Source organism: Takifugu rubripes, chromosome 17 (genome assembly GCF_901000725.2).
Source record: "Takifugu rubripes chromosome 17, fTakRub1.2, whole genome shotgun sequence".
Classification (NCBI taxonomy): Eukaryota; Metazoa; Chordata; class Actinopteri; order Tetraodontiformes; family Tetraodontidae; genus Takifugu; species Takifugu rubripes.
The window spans coordinates 14,687,108-14,698,326 of NC_042301.1; the positions used below are offsets into that span (position 1 = coordinate 14,687,108).

Sequence of the window (11,219 nt, forward strand, 5' to 3'; positions counted from 1 at the left end):
ATGACATTTACCGGATCAAAACATGCTGTTAATTCGATCAGAAAGCTTCACCCTTCATAACAATGGCAGTATAATTTCTCCCAAAGTTTGTTAAGTTGACCGAAATTAGGCAAATGAATAGGGGTCTCCAGGCTACCCATCTTGCAGGTGACGGGGAATAATGCGCGTTCACACCAGCTGCATTCTTCTTTATTTCTCCCTTTCTTTCACAGCATTATTAAAATTTAGGCCAATGAAACTATTCATTCCACTGAATAGACATTTTCTTATAGGATAATAGGATACAAATTGAGCCTCTCCAAAGAGACTCCAGTGGTGGGTAACCCTCGTGTGCCAGAGGCTGCTGGAGACGCTGGCCTTGACGCAGACGACGCTCGTGTGCCAGGGCTAATCACACACCTGCCGAGGAGTCCAACAAAATAAAGAATGTAAACAAAAAGCTTGCCATCTCTCATAAAAGATGGACGTGTCAGCAAGTCGTGTGAGAAACGCCGAGAACAAACGGGGGGACTCCGTCTCCAAAAGATCTCCCCTGAACTTGGCGGAACAGCCTATTAAAGGCTTACTTAATTACTCTAATGACACTGGACAGGCCTTAAAACTCGGACCGGGCTTGGATAAGAGTTAAGATCGCTTGCTGGGATTTGTAAACAGGGGATCGTGTGAGAAACGCGAGCTGGGAGAAGGAGGGTTTCTTTTTCGCCCGCTTTGTTTGCAGTGCGCACAGTGCGCCCCGCCGGATCAGGCGATCCCAACGCTCACTTCTTATTTCCCGCCTGGGTTGTTACTATGCAAATAATATTCCAAAAGTAATCACGTGTCTTTTGAACAGCCACGTGGATTAACAAAGCAGGTTCGCCCCCCTGCTAGCCCATGGCTTTAGATTTTTACTATTTCTTTAACTGATCCTAAATGCACACATTTAACCAATGCATGGCTCTAATCCCATGGAATAATTTACACCATGAATGCCACAGTCCCCCTGGACGATCCCTTTATAAGGACCAGATTTCCTCTCGAGTCCCAGCCAGCTCCATCTCCTACTAGAGCAACACTTCTCCACAACTTTCAGCTGAACTGTTTTTTACACAAATTTGGGGGAAATTTGTCGATGGCATCAAAGATGAAAGACCGGAAGGTACGCGTTCTTTGTGCGCCCTGCTTCATCAGGACTAAACTGTTTTTGCAACGAGGCACTTTTTAAAAATGGAATTCTCCACCTCGGTATATTTTGTTCTTATAAGTGTTGCTATGGACTGGATTTATTTTATAAAATAGACAAAAAAACCTCTATGGCACGCGTTTGGACAACCATTGCGCGCTTCTTGATATAAATATTTATCTGAGTTCAGCCATACGTTAAGATCTAACCAGAATTATATTCAATTGTAGATTTTAAGATTGTTGCCATGTTACTAAGTAGTAAGTTTACGGTTTTACAGTGAGTTTTCGGTGCTTTTTAACCGCCGGAGCGCAGGGTACTTGTGCGCGCTCTGGAGCGGCTCGATCGGTGCGCGGCGCGCCAAACTGATCTGCTCAAATCTTTGAAATGATCTTTTTTTGCTATCGCCACTGCAAACAACTAATATTATGTTTTTAAAATTATCCTATCAATACTTTGAACTCAATGGATTATATTTGGTATGCTAAAACTTTCTCTCTTTTTGTGTCTCCAGAGAACTCCCATTTCCCACAAAGTGATTGAGAAACGAAGACGGGACCGCATCAATCGTTGCCTTAATGAATTGGGAAAAACTGTACCGATGGCACTGGCAAAACAGGTATTTTGGAGTTCGAATGTGTGCTTCGCGTTACGCGACTCATTACGCTGCAGCAGCAGCGCTGTTTTACGCAAAATTTCACTCATCCCATTTGAATACGATGCAAAGTTTGGAACAAATTGTATATAATGATTAATCTCTTTCTTGGTAGAACTCTGGGAAACTGGAGAAGGCCGAAATATTGGAAATGACTGTTCAGTATCTGCGTGCGCTGCACTCCGCGGATTTCCCCCGCGGGAGAGAGAAGGGTGAGTAGGCTGCAACTTTACGCATTCACACCGCTTCTCTGTGTGGGAAAATATTCAGCGAATTCTTGTTTGCTGATTCGATTTTTATTTTTAAAAACGATTGAGCCGTGTTTTACTTACTAGAAGTAAGTTATTGTTAAAAATCTACGTATACGTTCCAGGCCTCTCCGTTCCTCCGATTTAATTCAGGCTGGTAAATCGTTCAATTCTTTCATTTATTTCAGGTGAACTATTGGCCGAATTTGCAAACTACTTCCACTACGGTTACCACGAGTGCATGAAGAACCTTGTCCATTACCTGACCACAGAGGACCGGGCGGAAACCAAAGACATCAAGTACGCGCGAATTCTCGCCTTTCTACAGTCAAAGTCCCGCGTTGTCACGGAGCCAGTGTTCGGCCCAGTCGGCGCGATACCAGAACCGTCGGACTTCCTCAGCCAGCTGCACTCCTCTCCGGAGCACCAAAGCCACAGCCCGTCCGACTCGGTGTACCAGCCGAGCGCGCCGGGACACTTCTCATGGCACAGCTCTGCGCGAAGCCCGGGCATCGCCTACCCCACGATGCCTCTGTCCGCGCACACGCAGCAGCACGGAGGATATTTGTCACCAGTACAGGGACTCGATCACCATTACTTCAACTTCCTCGGTCACACACATGCAAACACGTTTAGTTTGCACAGCGCGCAGCACGCCATGTAAATAGCTTCGCTTGGGTGTTTATTTATATATTTGTGAATTATGGAAATAGATGTATATTCTGTAAATAAATATTTCATACTCAAACAGGAGGAGGTTTGTCCATGAATAAATCGATTGGAATTGTATACTTAAACGCGTTTTTGTTAACCTGTTCCACACCTTTTGTCATAATGTCCAACACACAGCCAGCAAAATGCAAAATAAACATCTCACGTTGCACCAAAGGGATAAATATTAACTCAATATTTACTACCTAAAGTTTTATAGTCCTCCACAGTCTGTAGGCATGCTAAACGTCAGTCGGAGGCCCAGAGGGCAGACGTGAGCTCCAGCTCATCCCTCAAATTTTAAAACAATTTTAAAACATTATTATCATCCAGATGAATTCTTTAACCAACGGTTTATTTATCATCATCTGCAGCATCAGTAATCACTCACATGTTGAGCATTTATTTTTTTTTATAAAGAAGAAAGTGTGGATAAAACTAGATAAATGTGGGAAGCTATTCAGCAAAGAAGATAGAAGTAAAAATTGGTGCATATTTACATGTCAAATTGGCTGCTTTTTGTTTTATTTGGACACAGATTTTAAAGGGATTTTGTTCAATCTGTCAGATCTGTGAGCTCTTAAGCCCTTTAAAGTTTTATCCAAGGAAAGCCATATTGGGAACAGTTACCAACAGAAAGGGCTTTTTACCTCCCACAGAATAGGAATTAATCTGATCAAAAGAGAATTGTTTCTGCCAAGCATGTGTCTGTTACATGTGAGCCACAGAGTCCAAATAAATGCACAAAACTGCTTCCAAGCCCCATGCGTCTTTCTTTAAGTGAGTTGTAAAAAAAAAGGGAAGTAAAAAAGAGCAGTGGGGAGAAAGGAGAGAAAAAACTCCTTGTTGTTTTCTTAACTAAGGAGCTCCATTGTGGTGCGGCTGAAAGGGGAAAGATCTCCGAGTCCTTGTGTTTTATCCTTGAGTGATTGCGAAGAAAAATAATCAACACCATGAAATCAAAGATATTCTCTGGGAGGAGGTCAAGAAAACAGCTTTTTCTTCCGAGAAGAGTTTTTAAAGTGCCACCAAAGGTGGAAAAAATAAAAAATAACTCAGCTGACACTCAGCTGCAGCAGCAAGGTGTGTTTCAGGTGCTCTAATGTGGGGGAAGGCAGGCATGATGGGTGGAAACCTTTCTGGATGGACGGGCAGATGACGGGCAAATGGATTAATGCACATGGGTGGTTGAATAAACCCACATTAACCAGCCCCTGGTCAGAAAAGACACACAACAAGAGAGCAACTCAAAGTGAAAGACAGTGTCCAAGCAGACGGAAAAGAGACAATGCAAAGAGAGAGAAAAGACTCTGGAGGAATACTGGGATCCATACAGCTCCAATATTGGTTTAAATCCTGACTTTATGTCCAGGCAGATGAAAAAGATTTGGCCACAGCAGCCCACATGAATAATAATGTATTGAACATGGAAAATGAAGATTTAAAGCGTTTATTGTCATGTAAACTGAGACTCAGTGGTAAAGCTCTGGTTCAAGCATGTTTGCCTTTTGCATTAATATCACATGGCGAAGATTAACAATCCGCTCTATTCGGTGCCCGAAAGAAGGTTCACACAGAATTTACGCGCTCAAGTCTGCAGGGAAGATCAAAAAAGGTTCCATAAAATTGAAATGTCTTTTTCAGTCTCACAACAACACAAATAAAATGAGACATTCCCCAACGTAGATGTTGAAAGTGCCGCATTGCTTGGAAAGTGCAACTTCGAAGGTAATAATTTATGTCAACTACAGCTGAAAATGAAACATGACAGTGACCATCAGTGAATGTTTCTAAAATATAACATAGATATTGTCTTGATTGTCAACGTCACAGTTCCAGAAAGCACAGAAGGTAATTTTCGGTAATTTTGGGAATATGTGCTGAAAACAACGTTTTGCAGTATTAGTATTGACAAGAAAACAGTTTTTTTGGAAAATAAAATAAATGATAAGAATGCTGAAGGTGGATAATTTGTATCAAGGGCAGAATACGACTGTCTAACAAATAAAACAAAAGGCTATCAAAATAGTAGTTTTAAATATAATGGCAGTTTGTTTATTTAAAAGACCTAAAATCTGGGTTTTACATGCATTTGCTGTCCTTTACTTCTTCTCGTACCTTACAAAAAATTTGCCACCAGTTGTGTCATCGGTCCACAAAGACGGAAAAGTCTCGTACCTTCCTTCAAGTCAGGATAAAGCAGCAAACACACTTTCAATCATTACAACGTCAACTGTGAATTGTGAATTTCATAGATCCTGCTGACAAAACACAGCAATTCTTAAAACACAGAATAATGCCAAAACACCACAACATCAGTCTTATCCAGGAACTCCAAAAGTTCACAGACATTATCGACAGTGTTCGTCAAATTAACTCACTTATATTGAGTGAGATTTTATATGTTTATCGTCATCAAGAAGTCACTTTATTATTGGACGTGAATCAAACAAAATCTCAACCTTGTTTTGGTTTCCAACGTCAGGAGTAAAAGAGCAACAGTTGATTATTGTAGGCCATGTTTATGGGGGTGTGGTGTGTGTGTGTGTGTGTGTGTGTGTGGGGGGGGGGGGGGGGGTGGTGAGGCCAAAGACGTACACGCCGTGAGAATCCAACGGTGAGCGCTGGTCGTTAATCAAAGCCTTGGATCTCAACTCAGGATGGTCTGATCTACTGCCTAGAGGATAGGGGGGGGGGGGGGGGGGGGGTGAAAGAGGAGGGGGGGTGAGAGGGTGAGAAAGAAGGAGAGTAAGAGATGGAGGGAGCGTGAGGAAAAAGGGGAGGGGAAGCTGCGAAGATCACGGCAAGAACAGATACCACTATCACACAGGGTTGAAAAGGGCCCCATTTCTGCACCCCCCCTTCCCCACCACTCTCCCCTCTTTTTTTTTTAAACCAATAATGCCAAATCTTGGCAGCGAACCCAGCGACATGAGCAACAGTTTCCCATCAGAGACAGGCAGCCATCCTACCGCCTTGGCACCAGTCACGTCTGAAGAATGACGGCCACTGTAAGAAGAGAGCAGACATGAATGGGGTCTGTTTGGGGGCAAAGAAAAGCACATATCAATGCCGTCTTGGGGTGATTGTGGCAAGGGTGCATCACTCAACCAACAGAAAGGGCAGAAGTGGCTGCACCCCGTCCTCAGGGCTCATATATATACCATAATTCTACTAAAACGGGGCAAATTCTGGCTACAGACTTAGTTCCAGGGTTTTCTTAAGTATCCGTTGGCCCCTGCCACGAGACAAGCGCTTCACCTTTTTGAAGTTGGCACAACTCCCTATGTGCTCACCAGCAATGCCATCAGATTATGCAAATCCATGTAGATGCTCTATTCAGCTACCACCTCCATTTAAAACTGAGAAATTAGAGCCAAAAAAAAGGAATGGAGTAATAAAAAGAGGCAGTGTTCTGAAGGAGGTGAGGAGAAACAGGGGTCAAAGACATCTCCGACGTAAATGAAAACATAATGAATACTGTACAGAGCGTCCCACTGTGCGTCAGCATTTCAGTCGCACCCTTTTTCGCGCTCCCTCCTCTCCCGTTGTGTTCCCCGATCCGTCCCGCGCGCGCTCCTGAGACGAGGAACGGGCGGAGAGGGGCATGGCAACAATCCGGCAAAGCGTCCAACAATCCACTGCAGAGGAGAGGGCTGAGTTTAAGACAAAAACGAAGCAACAAACAAACTGGGAGTAGAACTCTTTGTTATTCATGGGTTGGTGGGGGGAGGGCAAGCTTGTTAACTTGCACAATTAAGGCATCATTTGCCAAGAGAAAGTGCAGTTCTTTGTTTTCGGGGGGACAAAAGGTTGAGAGGGTGTTTTCGATGGGCGCCGCGAGTCTCACAAGGGTGGGTTTGGTTATCGGGTGTGCCACAACAAGGGGCACTTTTGTCACACGGACAGACACTGTGACATTGGAAAATGCTGGAGATAAACCAGATAATTTTGCATGGTGGCTGGACAAAGAGGGCCATACATTCTAGTTCCTGTGCACGTTTATGAAAGGAGCGGAGGCAAATAATATAACGCCCTGTGATTAATTTCACAAGACGTCTCCAATAGAGTGGCATAATATATGATTCCAGTGCTTTTTGTTCACGTTTAATGGCGTTACATTCCACAACACCAATAAATTATTCAGATTTCCAAGAATGTGTTTAAGGACCTTAATAAAGATATTCAGACGCTCCCGGCTGTGGAGTTTCATTAATTTCCTGTTTTTTGCTTTACTTTTTCAGCAGCTTCACCTCATCAGACGCTTTTTCTGAGTTCTTGTACGTAATATGATTTATTGATGATCAGTTCTAAGATCTACATTAAAAAAACTCAACGCTTCTGCCCGATTCCATCGTCCGCTTCCTGTCCAGTTGCTTCCGCCCGCACGAATGTAGCCTCTTGTTTTGAGCAAGCCTGGAATTCTTGGGTTCAACGTGGAGGGCCGTCCTTTCAGCTTCAGTCGCCCTCGTGAGGCTGCATTCAAGTGTGAAGGACGCCGCTGATGCTGGCAGCTCCTGCCAAAAAAAAAATCGCCATTTACCATAACGCTTCAGTGGCGAACGGAGGATATGGAACCCGACAACGCGACTCGGGAGAATGCATACATGAAGCGCTTTGGGACCGGGTGCGTGGCGTTCCTGCGGCACCTGACGGACTTGACGCCCAGTCGACTCTTTGCAGGGGCAGAAAAAAAAAGAAAGGGTAAATAAAACCCAGAGGTCCTAATGTGCTCCCTGTGCGCTTGGCTGGACTCATGAGGGGCGAGCACATTACATTGGCCTTTTGTCCAACGCGATGACGCTCGCTCTCCTCTGTGTTGAGCTTCCTCCGGGGGCCAGCGTTGGGCCAGCGAGAGGGGACCCTGGGGCTCCACAGGTCAGCCACAGAGGTCACGTCTGAGTAACCGGTGCACAGAGGGACATAAAGCAGGAGGAAGATTGGCAGGCAGCGAAGGTCGAAGACTTCATCTCAAGTGACTGCATGTGGTCAAACTGAATGAGTCCTTGCAAATATATTTTCTCCTGGGAATGTTGAAAGTGTGACCGAATGCTTTAAATTTCACTGAAAGACCTTCGTTGAGGGAGGGGACATTTTGGGAGAATGAATATAAAGCAGAAATAAAGAAAAGCGGCCGGCTGGAGATAATGAGAACTTTTTTTCCGAAGTTTAACAAACTCTGATTTGCGTGCTCCGACGTTGTTTGGACAAGTCGTTTCCCAACATATGGCAGTGGTCATCGCGGTGGTCATAGCCTCAATGACCTTCCCGACCTTCACAGCAGGGCACCCGTGTAGGACAACGTGACACAGCGTAAAACAGGCTGCGTGACATGAACCGCACAATGTTGGACTTCGGGTTGAAAACGACACGAATCGGGCAGGGATGGATTGGAAAACCAAGCCCAGATTCAGCGAAAACAATTTTTTTAAAAAGGATTTAGGACGATCGTGACTGATTTAAGTGGGATATTTGTTTTGATTGGTTTATTCGATAGTCTAAAACTTTTCATGAGCCATCCCAGCCCTCTCCCCGAGCCAGTGTGCAGACAAAGGAGAGCTGTTTCTTGCCCGACGTTAATTACCATTAGGAAAACAAACAAGAGCTGGATAGAGCATCATTCAGAGGTATCTGCTGCCCTCAGAGTTGGCAGCGCTCCCTGCTGACGAGCCAACATCGGGGGTGACTCTCACGCTTCCCGAGGCATCAAACAAGCGCTGCTGCTGCGAGACCAAACTTTTCCTCTTGTCTGATGACAGATGTTAATGTAGACAAAGTCCTAAAAGCCTTTGTTGTCATTATTGTCTTTGCAGAGCCAAAACTCAGTCATTCCCATATATTTCTTTTAGCAAAAGTGGAGCCAGAGGTCCAAACTGTCATTCAGTGGTTGCTAAAAACTGAGAGACAATGTGTAAACTCCAGATGAAGAAAATGTACCGTTAAACGGTTTGTGCATCTATACGTTGGCCGAGGACACAGGCGATTTATAGCCTCCACAGAACAGACCATCGTTTGTAAGGACAAGACACCCAAAGCTAACTTTCTGAATGGCTGCTGGGGCTTCTCCTTTTCTCCTCTCATCATGAGATAACAGAGGAGAGGGGAGAAAAAGGGACTAACAAGATGCACATTTTACACTGAAAACTGTTATTGTTCCCCTCTTATAATCTGGCCCACCATCTGAGAGGAGCGCTGTGCTAAAGAGCGAGGGGCTTTAATGGGAGGACGAGAGCCAACTCAGGGACAGGGGTGGAGAGAGAATGGAGGGAGGCGGAGGGGGTTGGTCTTTGGCTTTAAGGAGCAGATCAGTTGGGAAGTGTAGAATGGATGTTTCTTTTTCTCTATGGGGGGAACTTTGTATTTGACTGTTGTTTCTATCTGTCTTTCAGGGGCCTGATCCCCGTGGGCCTGGACAGAGAGAGATTCCTCTATATGTGTTTGCATGTGTGAAGTAGAGTGTGTGTGTGTGTGTGTGTGTGTGTGAGGTGGAGAAAGAGACAGAAAGAGGGATAGAGAGATGGTGGGATCTACCTCTTCCCTACAGCTGCAGCTCAGCGGATTAGCCGTCATCCACAAGGCAACATTACACAAGTAGCCTTTGAACAAAAGTCATGGATACTATTAATGATATGGTAATCCGTAATGGAGCTACCTCCCAGTAGTGATTATACTGACATGGGAAGAATGTCCGAGAGTCCTAAACGCAACTACCCAAACAACACTGTGGCTATTGTTGCCAGGCCTGGTCTGAGGCCTGCACCTACATCCACTGGCACCGTCCGAGGAACAATCCCTTCCTACAACGGACACACACACACACACACACACACAGCTTTGCATCCCCCCTCCCTGCTTTCCTGACACCCTTCCCCTCCAGCCCGATCACCCTATGAATAAAAATGAAATCCCAAAAATGGATGTAGAAAAAGAGAGAGGGAGGGAAAGGGTGGGAGCGGAGGGGAGTAAAACAAAGTGTCTTGGCCAGGATCAGCCAGGGATTTCTCCCTATGTGGTTCCCACACACCGACTCGGGCCGGAGCCCTCCTCCGTGTCCCCACTCGGGCTGCATCCCCTCTCGGTGCTCCGACGGGACCACACAGCCACTCAATGATTTCACGAATTAATCTGGGATGTTGGTGGAAAGGATGTGAGTCGAGTCAGCGCTCGTCTCTTTTCAAGGCTGGGGGTGTAGTGGGTGTGTTGGGGGGTGGAGGAGGGTTGTTTGTTGGGGTAAATGTCCTCTGTTGGACAGGCAGGATCTCAGCGGGGGTGTTTAACTGAAAAACCTGTCTCCTTAAAGTACGATTATTAAATTCTCTGTTGGCTGCAGCTGCTAATCCACTCCCCCTTTAAGGCTTAACGCCAACACATCAGAAACATTTCCCTTCTCAAATCATCTATACGTACGATCCCTCTGATCTGTGTAAGCATTCACACGTTTTAGGACTGGCTCCTGGAGTGCACGGCGATCCGACTCACCGGCGAGACTTGGTTGTCCTCAGAAAACAACTGGATCATGATGGATCACTCTAAAAACAACAAAAAATGTCTGTCATGATTTCATAAAGCACATGAAATCCCCCTCCCCCCCTTTTAGTAAAGAAGCTTAAATAAAACATTCTGTAAAATCTGTGAGAGGCACACACTCACACACACTCTCACACACACACACACACACACACACACACACACACACACACACACATACGGAAAAAACAAGTTTTCATGCTAATAAATATTAACTTATCAGTCACCTGTGTGACTGAGGGGTCCTGCTGGGGAAGAGGTGGAGCTGTTGGGGAAGTGAAACCCCTGTGCAGGTTTAATCCTGAGGCTTCAGACGCTTGGACGGCACCACGGGAACGTTATAGCTGCCGTTCATTCCCGACCCTCACTAATCCTCTCTTATGTATGAGGTTGGCCAACCATAACCACGCAGGTTTGGTTAAGTGGGGTAAAACAATGGGGACGTCCTGGCCAAGCCGTCTTTACAGCACCTATTTAAAACATTTCTTACAACATGGTGTACTTGACGGGCCAAGACCGCATTATGAAGTGAATATTGGCGATTCGTTTGGTTAATTGGGAAACTTCCAGCATTTCCACCCAGACTGCACAGTAATGGTCTAGCTTTCTCCAACTGGATGGCAAAATCAGGCAATTAGGAGCGTCTCAATATCCACAAGTGCATTTGGAATAATCCCCAAACCGATGCAGCAGCCGTGAGTGAGAGGACCAAACATTTTATAGAAAGAAAAGGGGAAAAGACGATAAAGTGGCGCCAAGGGCTTCGTTTCAAGTATCCCCATTAATTTATGCAAATGTAGAAACAACCTTTAAAATGCTACTTCTTAACCATTAGGCTGCTTCTGCATCCAGACCCTTTGTAACGCCTCTGTCCCTGCTTGACTGATATGTCAAAGTTGAGGACACGGCTGACAGA

General features: G+C 45.2%; 1 protein-coding gene across 2 annotated transcripts; it reads left to right on the top strand.

The window, feature by feature from the left end:
* Positions 1-861: 861 nt before the first annotated feature.
* On the top strand, positions 862-2,854 carry helt (helt bHLH transcription factor). Of its 2 annotated transcripts, none has more exons than XM_029850937.1 (4): positions 862-1,224; positions 1,677-1,781; positions 1,933-2,029; positions 2,254-2,854. In XM_029850937.1, the coding sequence occupies exons 1-4, from the start codon at positions 1,207-1,209 to the stop codon at positions 2,727-2,729; spliced, it is 696 nt and encodes a 231-aa protein (XP_029706797.1). In that variant the 5' UTR covers positions 862-1,206; the 3' UTR covers positions 2,730-2,854. The 2 variants fall into 2 exon arrangements, with proteins under 2 accessions (XP_029706797.1, XP_003978396.2); XM_003978347.3 differs by having other exon boundaries at positions 867-1,138.
* The last annotated feature ends 8,365 nt before the right edge of the window (positions 2,855-11,219 follow it).

Coding starts and splice junctions, on each gene's coding strand:
- helt (XM_003978347.3), top strand. CDS start 965: ATGAATGCCACAGTCCCCCTGGACGATCCCTTTATAAGGACCAGATTT. Junction 1,139..1,676: donor CAAAGATGAAAGACCGGAAG/GTACGCGTTCTT, acceptor TTGTGTCTCCAG/AGAACTCCCATTTCCCACAA. Junction 2,030..2,253: donor CCCCCGCGGGAGAGAGAAGG/GTGAGTAGGCTG, acceptor CATTTATTTCAG/GTGAACTATTGGCCGAATTT.